The sequence below is a fragment of the Nesoenas mayeri genome, assembly GCF_963082525.1.
Source record: "Nesoenas mayeri genome assembly, chromosome: 2".
Classification (NCBI taxonomy): Eukaryota; Metazoa; Chordata; class Aves; order Columbiformes; family Columbidae; genus Nesoenas; species Nesoenas mayeri.
In genome coordinates, this window is record NC_137543.1 from 126321503 (window position 1) to 126342365 (window position 20863).

At 37.8% G+C, this 20863-nt stretch overlaps 1 protein-coding gene across 1 annotated transcript in view; it reads left to right on the forward strand.

Annotated features, from left to right (window-relative positions):
* Nucleotides 1-20863, forward strand: part of TBC1D5 (TBC1 domain family member 5) — a gene marked incomplete at its 3' end in the record, with an annotated part of 285960 nt that overhangs the window by 247802 nt on the left and 17295 nt on the right. The window contains exon 18 of the mRNA XM_080339712.1: nt 14617-14716. Coding sequence (XP_080195838.1) covers nt 14617-14716 — 100 coding nt within the window. The remainder of the gene's footprint in view (nt 1-14616; nt 14717-20863) is intronic.

The following is a 20863-nucleotide window of genomic DNA, read 5'->3' on the forward strand; positions in this document are numbered from 1 at the left end:
TTCAGATCATGTTTTGGCAACCCAAGACAGCCTGATGTTTTTCATGTTGCTATTGAGTGGCGCTCAACATGAGGCTCACCAAATGTGTCTGAAAGTCTGTTTTGTGCTCAGCAGTGAGATGGTTCCCTACCTCTTCATGTAGTGTGTGGCTTTCATAGAATCATTTCAGTTGAAAGAGACCCTCAGGATCATCGAGTCCGACCATAACCTAGCTCTAGCACAGAGTTTTTCTGACAAGAACTTAGGTTGCAGTTTCTGGAGCTGTCTTCCCATGCACTCCAGTGCCTGGTGTCGTCTCGTTGGGTCAGTCTTGATGGAATAAAGTCCTAGAAAATTTCCTCTCATACCCTGCCTACTGCCCCCTCCTTTTCAGCAGAGTTGGGAAGTTGGTTGTATTTGTGGCCTGTTTATTTCTCATTATGTTTCATTTACATCTCCAGCAACTATCAAGGACAGTCGTTTTGGCAAATAGCAAAGCTGCGTAAACATTAATTTTGGCAATTATGGTTGGCTGGTCTCAATTTCTGGCAGAATATTCTGTAAATTGCTTTCAACCACTGAGGTGTGCCAGAGAGGGGATTTTGTATCGAACAATTTAAATGCTTTTAAAACTTACATTAAAAAAAAACACAGAACAAAGATGGTTTGGGCTGAAAATAAAGTTTTCATTTAGAGAAACTGTGTGTTTTAATAAGTAAATTTGTAGATAAAATATTTCAAGTTAAGAAAAATCAAATTATCCACTTGGAAAATGTTAGTTAAAAAATTCACAAGAAGGAAACATTTGTAAGGAAAATCTGAAGCAGTTTATTTTCTTTACGAAAGTAATTTACTAACATGGTCAATTAGAATCCTCATTTCTTAGCAAAAAAAATCCTGAGCAGAAGTGTCATGCATCATGCTGATTTTGATTGCACAGACTTTTTAATTAAATCAAATTTGACAACATATGCTATTGTCCCCACAAGCAGGTAGAAACAACTGTTATTGTCTGTGATTTACATGGCTAGTCTGGCTGATTTGAAGTTAGTTATGAGTACCCCTACAGGTTAGAAAATTAATGTATACCATTATTTTCAATTAAATAGGCATCTGCTCTACTGATTTAAGAACCTGATTTTAGGCATACAAACTTGACAGTTTTGCTCAAGTAGAAGCAGTATACAAAAATCAAAGAGATAATAAATACTACACAACCACACACACAAAAAATCATACATACAAAAATTCCTTTAAAGAAGAACTTGTCTTTTGTGCATGGTGCACATCTTGAAGCCTTTTTTTTAATTACCGTATAAATTTGCCCTAAACATTATTTTTAAAATATCTTCAAAAGGTTTTAAGCAAAATACTTGTCAGTCCATACTTAGCAACGCCAAACATTTATTTGGAAATACACATGCTATGATGAAATGTCATTTTTTAGTTAAGCATCATAAAATGTGCCCAGAATAAGTTAGCATCTGTGTTCAGCAGCCAGTTCCTTGATCAGTATGTTGGATTTTTTAGGCCTAAAATTAAAGACTTGACGATTGTTCTCAGTGCCATTAAGTTTAATGAACTTCAGTGCCTTAACATTTAACTGCAGTTAATACTAGAGGACATATGTCTTCCTTATTCTGATGTGATAGGCCAACTCAGACACCTGAAAAATGTGATTTATTTAGTACTTCCGCGCTTGTGTAATTTTAAGGATAGATGAAAAGAACATTAAATCTGAGACGCCGCCAGGTCATGTGAATAGAGTTCATAGAAAAACCTATGAGATATTTTGGAAATGTGATTTTTTTTTCTCTGTTGCCTTCCTCAGGCTCCCACAACATGCTGTGACGCAAATGAAAGAGCTGAAAAAAAAGTGCAAGGGAAAATAAGCTGCCTTTTAAAGTATTTTATTAGAAATACTTCCAAGTTTCATATAATTTAGTAAAGCGACAGCTGTATGCATGAGTGGCAGATTTGAGTCCTAATGCTCCTTACATTTTTTGGAGTGATTCATTTCAGGAAAAAAGAAACTGTACTGTGATAAAAACAAGAAGTTAATTGCTTAGGAAAAAAAAAATATATTAATAAAAATCCAAGTGGTTCTGCAGTGCTTTTTGTGTCATATTAGGAGCAATAAACATGTATACAGAGCAGATCTGTGGGGCCATTTGGAAGATTTTAAAAGTGTAAACTGCTGTCTTTCTCTGGTGCAAGAGATTCAGATACGTGCCATTGAATCACACTTGCCATTAACTTCTGCACAGAAGCAAATTAGAGTGATATCACTTGAAAGAAGACTGAGAACTTCTGAAGTTATTGGGCAGCCCTTTAAAACTGTGAGGGAGAAAACAAATAATAGCAAAATCATGAGTGAATGAGACTATTGGCAACGTCTACAAAAGGTTCAAAGTGACTTAGGAGCCAAGAAGTGTGAGCTTTCACTCCACAGCAATCGTGTGACCAGCAGCAGGTCCAGGACCTGCTCTGTGCATCCTCTTTCCATACATTAATCATGAAGTTAATGTTTCAGCATCCAGTGGCAAAGGAAAATGTATCATCTGAGGATCTTTGTTGGTGGTTTGAGCTGCCCTTTTTTCCTCTTCAGTGGAAATCTCATCCCTTCATCCTGCCCTTTTAAGAAAACACCACAAAATTGCATTTCTGTGAAGAGCTGAGGGACTTGTACTGAACTCTCAACAAAAACATAGACATGAATGAGAAACATTGCTCTAAATCAGGGTATTGTTTTAGTTGGAGCTTTTCTTGAACAGAAAGGGTTTCTGTTTGGGGAGATTTGTTTTCCCACTGAAATAAATTGTAGGTATGTCTTTAATAGCTTCATTCGTATTTTTGTCTGTGTATAGTTAAATCAAATCATTCCCTATAAAAACAACAAAACTTGTGTTTCTGGTTTTTTAACAATGTAGTACAAATAGTGTATATTTACAGTCCCTGCATGATCACTATACTTAAGTTTTAGCCTCCCTAAACTCTGAACAATGTAATCAGAGATTCTAAAAACCCTAAATAATAAGATGCTGCTATGATCTGTGTCCTCAGTCATGTTAGGAACCAAATCAAAGGTCAAATACATCCAGCCTGAACAGAGAAGGGGTTAGTCAAACTTTTTCGCAACTGATGCTTAAAAAAAATTAGTGAGTATGAATTAAACTTGGAGAGCCCTTCATAAAGGATTGTATACATCGAACTGTGTGTATGTTAAAATGCTTATTCAGGCAGCAAAATTAAGAAGCATAATTATGTAAGTATATCACACCAAATCAACCATTTCAATAACATTCAACCAAATACTTCCGTAATATAATACTGAAGCGTGGAGCATGAACTTTCTTCATTGCAGAGTACCTATCTATTAATCATTCCATGTGCATATCCATATGCATTCAGAATACTTACTACATTGTTTCAGAAAGCTCTAAAATCGTAAAATGATGGGGTTTATTTCCTCTGCACACATTTCTGTTATATTTGCCCTCGTGGGCCTATGCAGCAATGTGTGTACCAGACAGGCATAAAGCCCATCAGATGTGATACTGAAATATAATGGAGGAAATGGGATTCTCATTCGCATATGTGTTTATTTATAACTATTTCCAAAATACTTACAGTCATACCATTTAAATTAATAGCTCAGTTTTATTATTTATGAAGAGATATTCCAATATGGTTAAGTCAACAGTGTCAATAGCAGCACTGAGATAAAGCTTTTATCAACATTTCTATTCAAAGGGATAATTTCTGTTACCCTACAGCTCTTTCTGTTCTTTTCTATTCCCTTAACAAGTGAAATACTACCAATTTTCTCAGCTGTTCAGTGCCTACCCGTCCACAATCAGTTATGCAAAATGTTTTGCATTCTCTACATCTTCCAGCTTTTCATGGTTTTTTTGTTTTTAAACTGTCTCCACAGTCCCCTAGAGCAGTGCCAGCAGGTGGACTTGTGCAAGCAGCAGGTAGATAAGTCCCACACGTCTTGTGGCTGCTTGAAGAAGAGGTCTATTTCCATCCCTACTTGCTTTGTCTCTAGGCAAGAGCATCTTCCATTATTCGTGTTTATCCTTGCCCGTCTTCATACTAAGGAGAGATTATCTGATCACAGGAGCAGGGTATTTTTAAGAGGAAAATATACCCAGGTTAGATGGAAAAAAACCCTGCTCATGCCCCAGTAGCACAGGTGCTGGTTTCCAGTTCTGCGACACAGAGGCTGGTGCACCTGGAAGCCGTTCCAGTAATAGGTTTGACAGTGGGAGCTGCTTTGGAAAATGTCCAAGCCCATGGTCTTTTGCTGCTATCATCTCCAGGCAAGGTGAGAAGTGGCAATCTAGGCTGACTCCAACAGCACAGCACTGTCAAATTGACTTCGAACGGTTTAAGATGGAAATTCAACAGCAGGACCTGGTGTTCAGAAGCTGTGAGCCAGCGTTTCAGCTATTTTCAGGATTTTAATTGAAATGAAATGGCTCTGTCAGGGGGCTAGGGAGACCCTCTGTGGCTCCATCTTTCACTTTCTTTCAAATGTCACTATATGTAAATATTTTTAGCTTTGTTTTAAGAGACAATCAATCAAATAATTAGATAATTCTATATCAACACAATGAAACAGATATTTTGACTCACAGTCACTAATCTTAGTAGAGATTATAAATAAATATTGATTGTAAATAAATATTTTTTACCTCATAAAACCAGAGGGCAAGGAAGAGGGACAAAGAGTTATTCTAGTTCAGAAGATGAGAAATAGCTGACCAGAAATTCATATTTCTTATGTTTCAGAAAAGCTACAGATGCATAATGCATTAAAATACACATGTATATGCATTTCACCCATTTTCAATTTTTTAAAGGGTAAGAAAAACATTTTTTTTCTTGGATTTGAAAAGTGTGGTTCTCCCTGAACAATGCTAACTCTTCAGGGTTGGAAATTTGAATGTTGGAAGAGAGAGTTCCTGGGTCACTGGCTATTCTGAATCAGAGTTTCAACCCTTTCCGTTTTGTTGGATTTTGTTTGCTGGTTTATGGGGCTTTGAGCACAGAAAGGTTGAAATTTTTATTTATTCATTTAATCCTTTACCAATAATCTGTTGGTTCTGTTTACATGTGCATAGCTTGGGAAAGCAGTGTGTGATGCCATCCCTCTCTATCTTGTTACTGAAGCCACACAGAGGAAGTCAGGATTGTACTAGTGCCCAAAAATATGTGCCTTTGCAGCTGAATGCCTTCTAGCATTTTAATTTATTGGCAATTTTTTCTTGGTATCATCCTAGTTGAACATTTTTATCTGTATTATAAAATTCCTTTCTTGTTTTTGATACTTGTTTTCAATCAGAGCCCTCTGAACCAAATACTTTAATATTTTTTTGTAGCATTGGTGCATAACCTGATTTAGCTTGGCTCCTAGGAGTCACAATGAATATTTTGTTGACCTTCTTCTCGTCCTTCATTTTATTTTCTTATTTTTCTGAATTCCGTTCTCCCACCCCTTCCAGAGGGTTGTCACGAACAGTCTTCACTAAGGATTATGCAGTGGCCGTCCTCCTTCAGGTTTTAAAATAGGTAATTCTTCTGAATTTAATTCTTTGAGCAGAGGTTGCATCATGCTCTGAAATGTTGCATTTTGAACCTAAACTTTTAGGATTACTTTTTAGCTAAGTCATTTGTGCTTACTCTTATGTGCCCTGATGGATTCTGAGACATATAGAGAGCAAAACTGCCATGTTGCAAAGCAAGAGTTCAAAGTAATAATCCAGGCAGAGGAGGAAAGAGATAAAAAGAAAGGTTATGTTTCTGCAGGTGTTGTATTCCCCTTGTCCTCCTCTGATGTGGATAACTACACCATTTCCTTTGTTAATCTGACAGAAAGCCTGTTTGTGCTTTAAGGATCCTGATCTAGGAAAGCACTGAAATAAGCATGTAACTATTAGCAAGTATTGCTACTCTGAGCAGCTATGCCTCCCACTGCACGGGGAAATCAAGAGAGAAAGGGATTATAGAAGCAGCCTGAGTTTAAATGGTGTAAAACAAAAAGATGAGAAAGAATTTAAATGGTGTAAAATAAAAACATTGCTCAAGTTCACTGTGCACACAGTCCAAAGAAACAAAATATGTTTGTAGGATTTATTTGAAAATACTATTCTTAAAATGTCCAACGTAACTAAAAGTCTATTCAAAATAATAAAAAACTGACAGTCATGAAGATACAAAGAAAACAAAACATGAATAAGGTGTATTTGGAAATACATTAAGCATGGGGATACTTGAGCTAGCACAGGGACACAAATATTGTCAGGTAATAGTTCAGCACAGGAGATCAGTACATAACCTCTGCTTCTGCAGGAATTAATACCTGAAGGCAGTATCTGAACTTCTTTGTGTCCTCCCAGGGTAATATATTAATATCTGAAATAATTCCAGTTTGTGCAAACATTTCACAAGTAGCAAAATTCTCAATGTAAAAGCGACAATATATATTCCATCCCTGGCCCTGATACGCTTGGTGAACTTGTATCTAATAATTTCATAGCCCCTTCCACATAGAAAAAGCTTTCTCTGAACATCTGCAAAACAAACGCCTAATGAAAACTCTCCTAAAAATTCCACCTTTCCAATGACAACAGTTTGGTTGCTAACATGCCGAAGCCATATCTGTAGTACTGACTAATAGCCATATTGTTCCCATGTCCTCCCCATATGTGTGCCTGGAGCCATCTGTTGCCTTTTGGCTTACACTGTTAAGTCCTTTAGAGAAGCAAGTTTCTTTCTTTCTGTGTGTACGGCACCCAGCAGAGCGAGGTCTTGGTCCTGATGAGTGCCCATGAGTGATACAATTAAATAATAGAGAAGTCAAATTAGTAAGTTAGGTACATTTACATTTTGTTTTAAATTCCACTGTATGTAATTGATTGTTCAAAAACAGTGGTTTATCGTTTAAATGTCAGCATATGCTGTTGACTATTCTGTGGCTGGCACAGGTCATAAAAAAATTATGGTGGTGTCAACCAACATTCAGCTGACAGTGGTTCAAGATTAAAAGGTTAAATCTCATATTTAATTGTTAGATTAGAAAAATAAAACTACATAAATTCTCACAAAATGGAAACAGAAACCACTGTTTTTTACTCCAGGGAAATCTGCATAAAATTAAATGAGAAAGCAATTTATGCCATGCATCTGAATCTTATTTGACATGTAAAATGCTACCAATATCCAAAAGGTATACTCCGTGTATATTTTATAAATAAGCACTAAAGTACTGCCAAGACCCTTAGCAGGTCCCTGGCTTCAGGATTTCCCTGTATTAATCTCATTTTTCCCATTATTTACCTCTAAATGTTTAAATATCTCATCAGATTTATTTTCTAATTTGCTCTGCCAATTTTCCAAGAGCTCATGGGATTTTTTCCTTAGTGCTCTTACTATGAATACTCAAGCAATTGAAAATGTGACCAGGCAGATTAATATAGGACAAGTAGCTACTAACTACACCAAAAAAAAAACCACCCCACACTTTTCATTATGCTTCACCCTGCCCATCATTGCCCAGCATCAGATCCGATACCAGGAAGACAGGGCCATCCCTCCAACACTAGTTCTGTCACTTTTTGGTGGTTTTAATTGCAGTATTATTGCTTAAAGACCTTAAATACTTCTAAATATTCTTCTCTTTGAAAGTAGTTTATCTTCCACTGCACTTAACACATGGTGGTGCTGCCAAGCTAATTCCTATTCAGAAGGATTCAGCTTTAAGATGGAGTTTTCCCATTCTGAGTGTTTGTGAATGAAGTGCCTGGACATGCATTGTTGTAAGCGTTTAACAACAGTTTACTCTTCCTTGAGTTTCTACATGAGTAAAACAGGCAAAAATACATTTTTTTCTTTAATTTCCTAAACAGTAAATGTTAGCATGAAAGAAAGAAGTTACAGTCCTGGTTTTGTGGATTCGTATTCTGTGTTTTCCAACTCTTTTACTTCTTTGTTAAGCTACCCGTCATGTATTGGGGAGAAAACGTGTTTTAACTGCTATAAACAAGGTTGAGAAAGAGTGGCTTCTGCCAAAACTACATTTTGCGAGACCTTGGCTCATGTAGGATGCTAAATTTCAGTGTCCTTACCCATGTCCGCAAACCATATTGCAGCTTGTAAAGTGATGAGCTGTAAAAGGATAGGATTGCAATGTCAAAACTGTAAAACTTTCTGTAATCTCTTCATGAAGGTGCTGACCACTTTCAGTTAGTCACGGCTGTTTTTCTGAAACAGTAAAATTTGATGAAAAACGGGGTATGGTAGAGGCATCACTGATCTCATTATGAGCTCAGGAGAGAAGGAAGGATATAAAAAATTTATTTCCATGGCCATCTTTGTAAAGGTGAGATGATAGATGAAAGGAAAGGTAATAAAAAGGGAAGAGTGAGCTTTGGACAAATGGAGAGCACCAGAACTGTATAGACTGGGGAAAAAAATAGCAAAGAGATGACAAATAATTAATCATAAAAGGAATTCACTTTCAAGGCAAAAGAAAAAAGGAAATGTAACAATGTAAGCAAAGCTCTAGATGATAAGAAGACAAATATGAGGAACATTAATGTAAGTCAATTTTTTTGCAAATTCAGTCTTGCCACAACAAGAAAATAGTTGGAGACCTGTATAAGGAGGTACTCAAATAGAGTCTTGCTTTGACTGGAAACATAAATACTAGCCTGCTTTATATTGTCAGTGAAATGTAAATCAATGTGGCATCACAAATAATCTACCTCCTTTTTACTCTCATATTCAGTTCAAGATGTTACTAATCATCAGTAAGGCTTTATGTCATCTGGCATGTTGAAAGATTGGAAAACATTTTTTGAGGACCCCGAGACTAAATTTTCAGAAAGTATTATCGACTTATTTTTCTACAAGATTGCATCATTAAATTTGCACATCTTGGTCTCCCTTGTCTGATGCAGTGATTCCTTTGTTTGATTTGCTGCTTGATTTGTTTTTCTTCCTCATAATGCAGCTCCCAATATTGGAAAATTTTGAGCTTATATGCTTTATAGGACATGTTGTTTGCTAAGGTGCTATTGATTTTTTACTTCGGTTAGTTATTTAAATGATTGATTTTTATTTTGTGGTCAACTGGTTAACCTTTGAGAGCTGTGGCTGAATGAACTTGAATCACGTTTCAGATGTTTCTGTTACTGTGTGTGTCAGATCAGCCAAAAAGTTGGTTTCTCAAGGAAGCATAGACCATAATGTTTTTCTCTTGACTTACATTTGGTCTGGTCAAAGAATTTGTAAGTCTCTGTTCATGCATAAGAGGGATCAAATCAGCACTGCAGTTTGTACACAGAAGAAAAATGATATCTAGGGTACTCACTGTCTCTGCACAATGAAACACAAAAGTTGGCACTTGGAGAAAAGTGCGCTGAATACTGTCTGGATGAGGATCAAGAGTATCTGCACAATACTGGCTCCAAATCAGTTTTTTCATCTATTACTGTTAAAGAATTTTACTTTAGAATACTGAAACGAAATTATAATTTTTTTCTGAGGACTTTGTGATTTTACTGCTTACCTTTACAAAACGTTAAAACGTTCATAATTTGCAGTACAACTTTAGAAAGATACTGTGGAAAGGTTAGTCTTAGAAATGTTGATTATAAGCTGCTGCTTGAAGCAGGACAAAAACTAGCATTGGATCAGGTCAGTGACTTTGAATAGAAACTCTACCACTTCTATGAGTAACCTCTTCCAGTGCTACACTGCTCTTCTAATGAAAAATATTTGTCTAATGACCAATTTGAACCTTCCAACGGGCATTTTGGGGCCATGGTCCCTTCTATATTATTTGTCACTGCTGGGAAGAGTTTGATTACATCATCTTTGTAGCTCCCTGTAGTTGCAGGCTCCCAGCAGATCCCTCTTAGCCTCCTCTTTGCTAAAATAAACAAGTCCAGCTCTCACCACCTGTCCTACTGTAACCATCACAGTAGCCCTGCACTGAACCTCTCCAGTTTCTCAACAGCCTTCATGAAACAGAGGCCCAAAATATTATTCAGAGGACTCACAAGCACTGAGTAGAGGGGAGTAATGACTTCTGTGGATCTGCTGACCAGGTTCCTCCTACTGTAGCCCAGTGCACTGTGTACATTATTTGTGATAAGAAAAATTTATTAGTTTATAATCAGCCCAGCAGTCACTATAGCCTACAGATCTTTTTCCAGAAAGCCTGAAGCACAGCAATTTCCTTCCCTGTCTGCCACAGTACATTGGGTTTTTGCTCCTCAGATGCAGAATTGTGCACTTCTTGAAGTTTCTAAAACAGAAACCTCAAAAAAGTTTATTTTGCCTAGGCTTCCAATGTCTTATCATGTTTCTGAATTGAAGTTCTACCAAACAGAATGAAAGCCACACCTCCTGATTTTGTATCATCTGAAAACCTACTGAGCGTACATTCCGTCTTCTCATGTGAGCTGCTGATGAAGATTCTGAACAGTATCTTCATAGCAGTCCATTGGTTACTGTGCTCATTTCCAGCCGCCAACTGGACATTAAGCCATTGATTCTAGTCTTTCAGCACGGGAATCTGACCAATTTTTAGCCCACCTACATCCTCTCACTCATTTCATACTTCCTCGTATTATAAATGGTGATGCTTTTGGAAATCAAATCAAATCAAAAGCCTAACTAAAGTAAAAATGTATTTTATCATATTTTATTCAGTCCTCTCCCTTCATCTGCATGGCCCGTCATTTCACCATAGTGGACAACTAGATTGGTCAAGCATGATTTGCTCTTGGTAAATCCTTGTTGACTTTTCTTGATTATTATCTTCTCCTTTACATGTTGGAAATTGATTCCAAGAGGACATGCTCCACGATTTTTCCAAGGACTAAGGTGAGGCCGACCATCATATAGATTCTTAGATCCTCCTTCTCACTTTTCTTTTAGTGTTTCTCTAGTCATTAAGGATGTCCTGTAATAGCAGTGATTTTTCACGGATGGTAGCTGGTAGTGTTGCAATCACATTGTCAGCTCTTTCTGCACCCATGAATGTGTCCCATGTGGCCCCTTATATCTGGATACATGCTGCTTCTTCAGGTGTTCACCAGCCTATTGCCTCCCAACTCTTAGATATCCCTCTCCTTCCCCAACTGTACATGCAGAACTCTGGGAGCAAACTTTGCCTAAAAAGCAAGAGACAGAAGTGGTAGGGAGTGCTGCAGCTTTTTCTGCCATTATCTCCCTTAGTAAGCAATAGACCTACATGTTCTTTGAACCTCCTTTTTCTGTTCTCATACTTGTAAAATTCCTTCTTGTTACCCATTAATGTCCCCATTAATTTTGTCTCCAGCTGGGTTTTGTCCTTCCTAGTTTTGTTTCTGTGCCCAAACAATGACTGTGTACTTGTCCTTTATTTCCTGTCATTCTTTCCACATGCACACCCTCCATTTCCACCATTTCCATCTCCTTTCTTTTTTTCCATTTTTTTTCATTAAGAAGCTCTCGCTCAGCCAAATGGACCTTCTGCATACCTTCTCCATATGTGTTGCTTCCTCGTGTACGTCTGGGTTAGGTCGCTGTTCTATGACAAAGTCCTCCCCACTAGATTAGCAAGTCTATTCACAATGTTCTTCTCTCTCTTTGCCAGGTGGACCTATTCTCTAAGTTGTCTTTTTTCATCTCATTTGGTGCAACAAGAAAAATAGTTGAAGCCCAACTAGTGCCATCAAGTATGTAGCCATATGTGGGCCACTGGATACATCTGCGGCTATCCAGGCTTTTCCCTTTTGCCATAGATTTAAAGAGGAACACCACCAGGAATCCTGTACCCTTCACTGTTGCCCAGTCACTTTTAAACTGAAATGGTTTCACATCACCATCTCATTAGTGTATTTGTGAATAAGCAGAAAACATCAGAACGTTAGGTGATCCCAAACAGTCTTTCTGCAACAGCACAAACTGAGGCTCCAGGCAAGCAGCAAACCTCCCTAGCTAACGGGTCTGGCTGCAAGACTCGCCACCCGCTCACTGTCACTCATTGCTTTCTCTTGGTAGTGCTCTGATTGCATGTCCAACCTGGATTCTTCCTCTGAGGGAGCTTGTTCTTCCCCTCTGCTGCCTGGGCCCTGCACCCCGGGCAGCCCTCCTTCTGCCAGAAGTCACGGCCTTCCAGTGCTCACCCCCTTAGGAGTGCATGTCTTCTTCGCACCACATCTTGCATCAGTTGCATCTTTCCTGTTTGTTGTATAAGCTTTTACACCTTGAAGGATCCCATTGATCACCTGTTTGTCATTTTGTTGCAATAAAACACGCTTGCCTCTTCTTGCAGCTCCTCACCTGCTGCTGCGGCAACTACAAAAGAGCAAATATCCCTCCTCGGAGATCACCCTCGGGGCTCCGTCTGCACAGAAGTTGCCACAGCACTGTCGGTGAAAGCAAGGGCAGGGGCTATGTCTTTTAGCAAGTCATCACTGTTTGGGTGTTGTCTTCCTGTGCAAACAACACATCTGGTTGTCTCGTGTGCCAAGTTAACTGTCCTGCACATCCCACTGGCAGCACTCCTTGGTGCCCTTCCTGAGGGTGCCAGGTCAGTCAGGAACTCCAGGTGCCTTCACTCTGCCTTGTGCAAGGTTTCCCACTTGGCAGATAACCTCTTGCACTGCCTGTGAGTTCCCAGCCTCAGCACCTTCCTAGGTAGTGCTGGGTCTGCTGAACGTTTCTGCTCCCCATCCTGGATCCTAACAAGCCAAAAGAGTGGTGGATGGAGGTTACACTTGCGAAATTAAGAGGTTCTGTTGTACAGTTGAAGAGGTTGGTTTCAGAATCTGCCCAAGTCGATAGAGCTGTCCAAAAGCATTTTAACATCGATTTGCTGCAGTTGTGATCCATGAACAAGAAAAAATAGTCTTGCAGACTTGGGAATATTTACTACCAGAAGTTAAATTTGCTTATTCACACAGATAAACTGTGTTTCAATTACTGGCTTAACAATTTTAGAATTTGCGTTATTTTATAGTAAAATACTCAAATATTGTCACCTTTCCCTATCTCACAGCTGCACTTGCAGTGCACTGACAATTTAAAATCCATGGTAGGTTATTTCTTGCAATTTCTAGCTATATGTACTAGGAAAAGTTCTGCAGGGACGTAGCTTGAATAGAAAAAGTAATGCAGATGTGCTTGTAGAGGCTGTGACAGAACAGCAGACATTGAAAGAGGTTCGTCTTTCAGCAACTATAAATTGCCAATATAAAATCAATCCCTTGGAGGCTTAAGTGATCAAAGTACAAGGTTGAGTAAAATAAGGTGAAGGTATATTAATTTAACGAAATAGCAGAGGAAAAGTGTTTAATGTCTGTAGATTATGTGAGGAAAAATTGTGTAGGGAAAAACTGATATTGGCAGATCTTGCAAAATGCTACCGTTAAATTTACTTTTATTTATTAATTCCATTTGGATCTGTGCTATATTAGAGCAAAATTTCCTTTTTACGGCTCTGACTCAGTTTCTGATGGAGATTAAGATCCCTTGCACCTTTAAATCAAGATCGATTGATTCTCTTTATCCTTGCTGTTCAGTTTTGGATTTTTTTCATTTGAAATGAAATTCACACTCTAATGTTCAGCAATCTCCATCAAACAAGAGTACGATAAAACTTCAAAACTCCTAAGAAAAATAGGAGGCTAAAAAGTTACTTTGCCTTTATCTGCTTGAATTCATTCGCATACTTTAACAAACTAACAAAACCTCCTTAATACTATATGTGACTAAGCCTTGAAAGAATTTTTCCAAAGGACTGGTGAACTTCTCTGCAGTATTGTCTTCAAAGTCAAGACTGGATACATTTGTAAACCGGCAAAGAAAGGAGATCAATTATGTTTAAATAATATGCATCAAGTGTAATTTAATATTTTTAAATATTTTTAAATATTAAATTACACTTGATGCATATTATTTAAACATAATTGATAATTTAGAGTAACCGCTTTATAGTATGTGAGTTGAAAATAGTTTTCACCTAAATATTATGTAAGACGTTGTGTGAAAGTGCAGTTGGTTGAGCATGGACGTGCAAGTTTTTTGTACAGATAGAGAATGAAATATACGGCAATAACACATCTTTGAGGTATGGAATTAGGTCTTATGAAATATATGCCTTGACATTAAAAAAATATATATATATAATTTTGCTGAGATTTCAAAGGACTTGCTGTGGAAATTGCTCTGCCTGAAATGAGAATTTTTCTCATTTGGTGAATTTTTTCAGCTATTGCTGTGGTACTTTGTGTGCACGAGCAAAAACAGGTAGCTAATCTGTAAAAGAAGCACAAGTTGTTAACTTTTCTTGGATCAGCGTAGGCACATTTTTGTTTGTCTCTGAAGAAGGAGAAAGGGTAGTATTAATAAACACTGAAACATTAAAACCAAACCCTATTTCCACAAAATGATAAAATAATTTAAAATTCTTGTGATAAATCAGCTGGGAGGTGATTCTCTCCATTTCCAAAATTTTCTCAATAACAAAGGAATAGGAGAAGTCAGAAGATGTCTAAGCATGTCAATAGTTAGCTTACCAATTTTACTGTGTATCATTAAAGGTACTTTTTAATGCTAATGACCTCCTAATTGCAGGAGGAGGAACTGGAGGCCCAAATTTCATTTCTACAAGGCCAACTAAATGACTTGGAAGCCATGTGCAAATATTGTGCGAAGATGATGAACACACATCTTGGTGAGTGCACTACCCTGTGTTAACCCTGTAAACCTCTGCAAAGGCTCTTTCCATGTTTGTGTTAGAACTAAAATAATATTTATATAGTACAGTGCATGTTATTTTATAAGCCACAAAGAAGATTGAATAGATGTATAGATGTACCTAGTTATCAGATGCTGCCAACTATGTATCTTTATACTGTCGTACTTTTAAATTTGGAAGTATGATAGCCACTAATGATGGTAAACAAAATGTAGGTGCATTTGGACACAAATACCCTTTGTCTATTCTTAAGATTTATTGTATTGTAAGAGACATGCTGGAGCTCACAGCATATGAGCTGACACTTTTTAAGCCAGTTTACAGTTCAACAGCCCCAGAATGATACTTGATGCATGTGGTGATCGTTGTATAAAATTCATATGCTTTCACTAAATGTTGCATCTTCACAATCTATGCTGATCACCTTCAGAATGTAAAAAAGTGTTACTGTAGGCTGGCTAGTTTGTAATATTTTTCTCAGACCAGGAGAAATATGTTAAGATAGAAGCCAAGGCTTTGGGAACAGAATCAGCAAAGACTCCAATTTAAAATTTGACATATATATTGCCAAGACAAATCAGAGAAAGTAAACAAAAAGTTTTAGTCAGTTCAGATGTAAATATGCTTAGGTATGCTATGATAAAAGCACCATTTTTAAGGTATGCTGAACTGAACTCCAAAAGTTAGTATATTTAGTTATGTGAAAAAGCACTGTTGTTAAGAAATCAGAGCACAACTGCAATAATTTTAAGGTTTATTTATAGCCTGCAACATTTAAGCAAAATAAATTAAAGTTGAATATTTCTGTGGTTAGAACTAAGTATATGATACCTAAGTTCACCAGATGAAAAAGATCAGATGTGAAAGCCGTGTTATACTTGTATTTTCATTTTCTTTTATGTGAGTGTTTTAGTAGCCACTGTTATGAGCCTAGGAAAAGCTATAAATATTGTTTTATTTGAAAGTTTGGAATCACAGCCTTCGAAAGCCAAGTGTAAACCTCTAACCCCAGCAGCTTTAGTCTTATGTATTGCATCGCTTCTGTGAAGGTACATGAGTGATGATGAGACTAAAAGGGATAACTTTTTAGCTGCTGATATGATAGGGAAAAGATTACTGTGTCAAGAAGAAAAGCTGAAGTTTCTCTCCTTTAGGAAAGAAGACGAGGAGTGTTTAGCAGGGGTATCAGTTCAAGTACAAGCATAAGCCTTTCAGCAGCAATGGCTCTGGACTAGCGATCAGAACAAACCCAGACACAGATATCTGAAGCAGTTTGCCTTTCAGCACTGAATCCACGAAATTAAAGCAAAAGATTTGTGATAATATGCAGGTGTTAAACCCTTTCTCCCAAGTAAATTATAAACAAAAACATTCAGGGGCAGTAGCATCCTGAGAGCACTGTGGGGCGGTGTGTTACCCTAGCAGGAAGGAGAAAGCCGTCCCCTGTACAGCTTTGGCTCCGGGGGTGCAGTGGCTTCATCCTTGCACCTCTGCAACTCTATCAGAGCCTTCCAGCCTAGATTCTTCTAAGTCCCACTCCCTGTACATCCTCACAATATTCCTGCATGTCTTGTCAACATCATGGGCTATTAACTTTGTAAATTTGGGTTACACTAGTGCATTTAAATCCTGTAGAGATTAACAGTTACATGCAATAAACAGAGCACAAGAGAGACTGAGATACCCCCAACCTTCACAGCTTCTGTGCTTATAGCAAACTGAGAAAGTGAGGTATCCCCAAATGATCCATGGGAAGGCAGGAAAAAAACCCACCAGGATTCTTGCTGAAATCTGTCTGTCACATTCATCCTGGTAGTCTGAGCAGCACTTGCCAGCAGGCTGTCCAAAAAAATGGATTCTCCATGGCATTGCAGAACACCCCCTGAGGTTTATCTCCAGTGTCCATCCACTGCTCGGGGCTTCAGGTAATGTCAGGAAAATAAAGCTCAGAGCATATCTGGTCATTCCTGGGTTAAGGGAAAAGTTAGTGGGGGCTGCTCTTCCACCTGGTCTGATTGTCCCCCGGGTACCTTTTACCCATGAAAACTGCTTCGTTTCAGAGATCGCGGAGCAGATAATGGTGAGTTATATCACTCCTCTTTTAATCTGTCAGCACGCTTAATTTCAAGGATATACTTCTTCCTGTGAGGCTGAATTTTTCTGACTTTATCACACAGGTTTGGGGTCTTGTAGCATTCTTGATAGCGAAGTTCAAACTCCTCATGTAACTGCTATATGCAGTGATTAAGTAATCTCTCCACACTGTCTTTGCTAAGTAGGACACTTTCAAATTCATTTTGTAAGGATTGCTTTTTAGACCAAATCATTTTTGTGGTCTTCCTTTGAGTTCTTCAGGGTTTTCATATGCCTTTTGAAGTGGGTTAATCAGATCAGGATATGCCCTACCAGCACTGGGCTCAGTAAGGTGATTGCTTAGCATGTCAAACCGTTATAGAATGTTCATTTTGCAGTTTCCAGTAAAACAATTCAGAACTTTTTGGCCATCTTTTCTCAAGAACCTTACAGGGGGGTTCTTGATGACAGTCGGGGGCAGTTACTTCATGACAGAGTTGTCATGTGTTGTAGTTCAGAAATGATCAAAGTAAGTATGAAGTCATCTATTCTGTTTTGAATCCCTAGTAATTTATAATCTATTTATATCAAATCAAATTATACCAAGTATATCTTTATATGGTGTCTTTTAAGAAAAAAATTTTAATTAAAAGCTCAGGCAGACTTTGCCATAAAATGATATTACATTACCAAGAGCATTGTATTTCTATAGTTTTCAGTAGATATCTGCTAATACTGCATTTTCTTTGCATAGACCATGAGGAAAGACCAGAGGGATAGAACAGCAGTTTTTATTTTGTTCATATATTTAAAGGTTATTTCATTAAATGTTTATCTCCTTCCATAAATAAACCACACTATGCCACACGGCAACAACATAATTAACTGCTTGTAATATCAGGGGATGCTACTGTAGGAACGAATGATGGTTTCAAAATATTACTACTTAGTGCCATGTGCAGAAATTAGACATAGGTTTTTGACAATGAAAATGGAGGAAAGTCATTCTGTGATCTTTGTCTCCTCCTTAGGACTGTGTATTAGAAAGAGTTTTACTTTTCTTCCCCCTCTCCCTTAACCACCGAAGAACTGCTAAGATGGAATGCCTTTTTTTCACGAGCTTGTCATAGCTTTTAAAGAAAAATAATAATAATCCTGTGTTCAATTTTTCCATTAATGAAATGAAGATATATCCAATCTTGTAAGCCTGTCCTGCAGATTTGTTTGCAACATGAATGCAGAGTAGTAGTGAAAAAGTATAGTTGCCATAGCTATTACTGCTCCAGCATCATCACAGATACATCTTCTTGATGTTATTTTTTCACACACACTGGCCTTTTTCTGGAAATAATATTGTCCCTGGTGCATTCAGTAATATGGTAATGTTCTTCGGCATTTTTCTTTTTGTGAGGTGCTTTGCCGTTAGTGCACATAAATACCTTAAGGCTCAGTGATTCAGAAAGCTATAATATACCAGTTAAGTATTACAATATAACCTGTCAGAATGTTATTTACTTTTTGAAGTATTTTGATTGTTTCCTCCTTTCTTTCACTATGTGGAAAGAAAAGCATCAGGCAAGCAAGTGCATTCAGAAGATTTTCACAGATCTATATGTTTGATGTCTTAGACCAGATCATTAATTTCTTTAGGAGACACACACCCAAACATCACTCAGAGGGTCTCACTGCTGCAAGGCTCCTCACTTGTCCTTCACATTTGACATGGAACAGAGTTTGAGGTGTTGGTTCAACATTAAGTCAATCTGGAACATCTCCAAGACAAAGTTTCATTACATCCCAGGCTCAAGCCAAGGCAGTGCTGTTCAATGGCAGTTCAAGTGACACCAGTCAATGATGCTGCCATCTGACACCTTCTGCTATTCTGGTATCTTTAGGGCTTGGAGTGTGTCGGCTCTGTCCCAGGATTTTAACAAAAAGTAAATTAAAACCCTAGAGAAGTATCAGTCCTCCATAGGCAAATACTAATATGAGAGATTGTGAAGGATGTTTATGAGCTTGCCAGTTTTATTCCAGAGAGGAAAGGACTGAATTTTAAAATGTCATCTGTTTATAAGGGACAGGAACCAATCCATCACTGTTCTCTGAGACAGAAGAACCTATCATTTGCTTCCAGCAGAGACATAGTTTCAGACTTCCAAGTATGTGCAGGTTTACAAAATAATTACACATATAGTACAGGAAGTCATTTTCACAAGAAGCAATTTGAAGGAACATTGGTTCGGTATTAACTTGGATATGGAGATCTTTATATAGAAACTATTCTTTTTTTGTTGGGCAATTTATCAGGTTATAGAAGCAGAGAAACTAAGGTCATTCCATGCTGGCTTTTGCTGAAGGGCAGCACTATGTAAATGCAGAAGGTTGCTTCCCCAGCCAGCTGAGATTCAGAAGCAATTTACCTGCTTTCTCACAGCATAGAGCCTCAGCTAATAAGCCCTGCAGACTCATACTAGCTCTGCAAAGAGTTAGCTCATGGAGTTCTGCATAAAACCCTAGAAATATGTGCAGAGGTACCCAGTTATACAAAAGAAATCTAGGTCTGCCTGGTTTTATTAACTTCATCTTTGTAGAGGTACTGCTAAACTTGAGCCAGCTGCTAGAGAGACATTCAGGTGGGTCTCAGAAATACCTTGCTCAGTATCCAGGGTTTTAAATCACTTCTTGAATTGGAGGCACCATCACAAAAACCTCTAAGCTCCGACCCACATGTAGTATGTTTATGCTTAAGCATGCTGGCTTGTCTAAGCCAAAGAAAATAAATCCTTCTCTGAGCTACCCACACATGACTGGTTGGGTTGTCCTTACGGTGCGTTTTCTAATGTGACTTCTTGTCCTGGGTCATGGGAGGGATGTGGAAAGATGATGTTTTCATCCTGCATTCCTATAAACACCACCGGCATTCTGCCACCAAAATGACACACCAGCTCTTTGCTTTCATGGGTAGCCTGTAGGTAACTGTACGTATTTACAAAATGCCCATCGCAGTAACAAAATGGCATCACAATAACAAAAAAGTGAAAGCTGAGAGCTCTTTGAGATGGGATCGCAGCACGTGTCCCTGCCACAGCCATCCGGCAACGCTGGCAGTTGTGAGATTCATTTACCCTTACGCGGCCTGACATCTCCCAGACAAATATTATTTGGAACACTCATTAAACACAGTTCAAAGCCACCTGTTCGCTGTGATTATTGCAAACACCATGAGCAAGGAAGGAAAATATAAAAATACAGCAACAAAAACTTACAGGATATAGTTGCTAGGATAATTTTAGTTATTGTGTGAAATAAATAGCACCTTTAAAGGCTTAATTAGACTGGCTTCGTCCATTCTTCCTTTAATAGTCAATGCTATTGTTATAAGGATGCATTTCATTATAAAGATCATTTGCAGTTGGGGGAGAGAGAGGAAAAAGTTGACTTAGTTGCTCATTATATAGGGGCTGATATATTGCCCAATATAGATCTGGATGCAGTACTTGTTAAATGTATGCAAGACGGTACTGAATTCTTGTTTTATGTATCAGGTGATGAGATGAAAGGTTATGACATTTTTGTAAGGATAAAATGAAATGGAAATTATTCTGCTGCCCTGGGTTGAAATTAAATACTTCATCATTTGTTGAGGTAATAAGAGCATTAAATGAGTTATCTTATGCTTATGACATAAATAAAATAACCCATAGTTTATAAATCCAGTGTGATTAGAAATGCTGTAAGTAAAAAAGGCCACATCAAACACAGCCCTGTGAGTCTAAGGGGATGCTCCTTTGCTTAAGAATAATGATGTAAAAGAACCTTTTAAAACAGCTTATAAGTAAAGAACATTAACAAATTTATTAAACTGGATATAGGAATGGTTACTAGGAAACAAATATTTATTGTGTAGCTTGGCTTTCAGACTCTCGCTTCTACTCATGCTTTTTATATATGTACAAAGAATAAAAGTGTAATTCTTCATGCCCTGTGATTTTAAACCACCTTTTTGTCCCTTGAGGACAACTCTTAATGTCAAAACCACACAGTTCATCT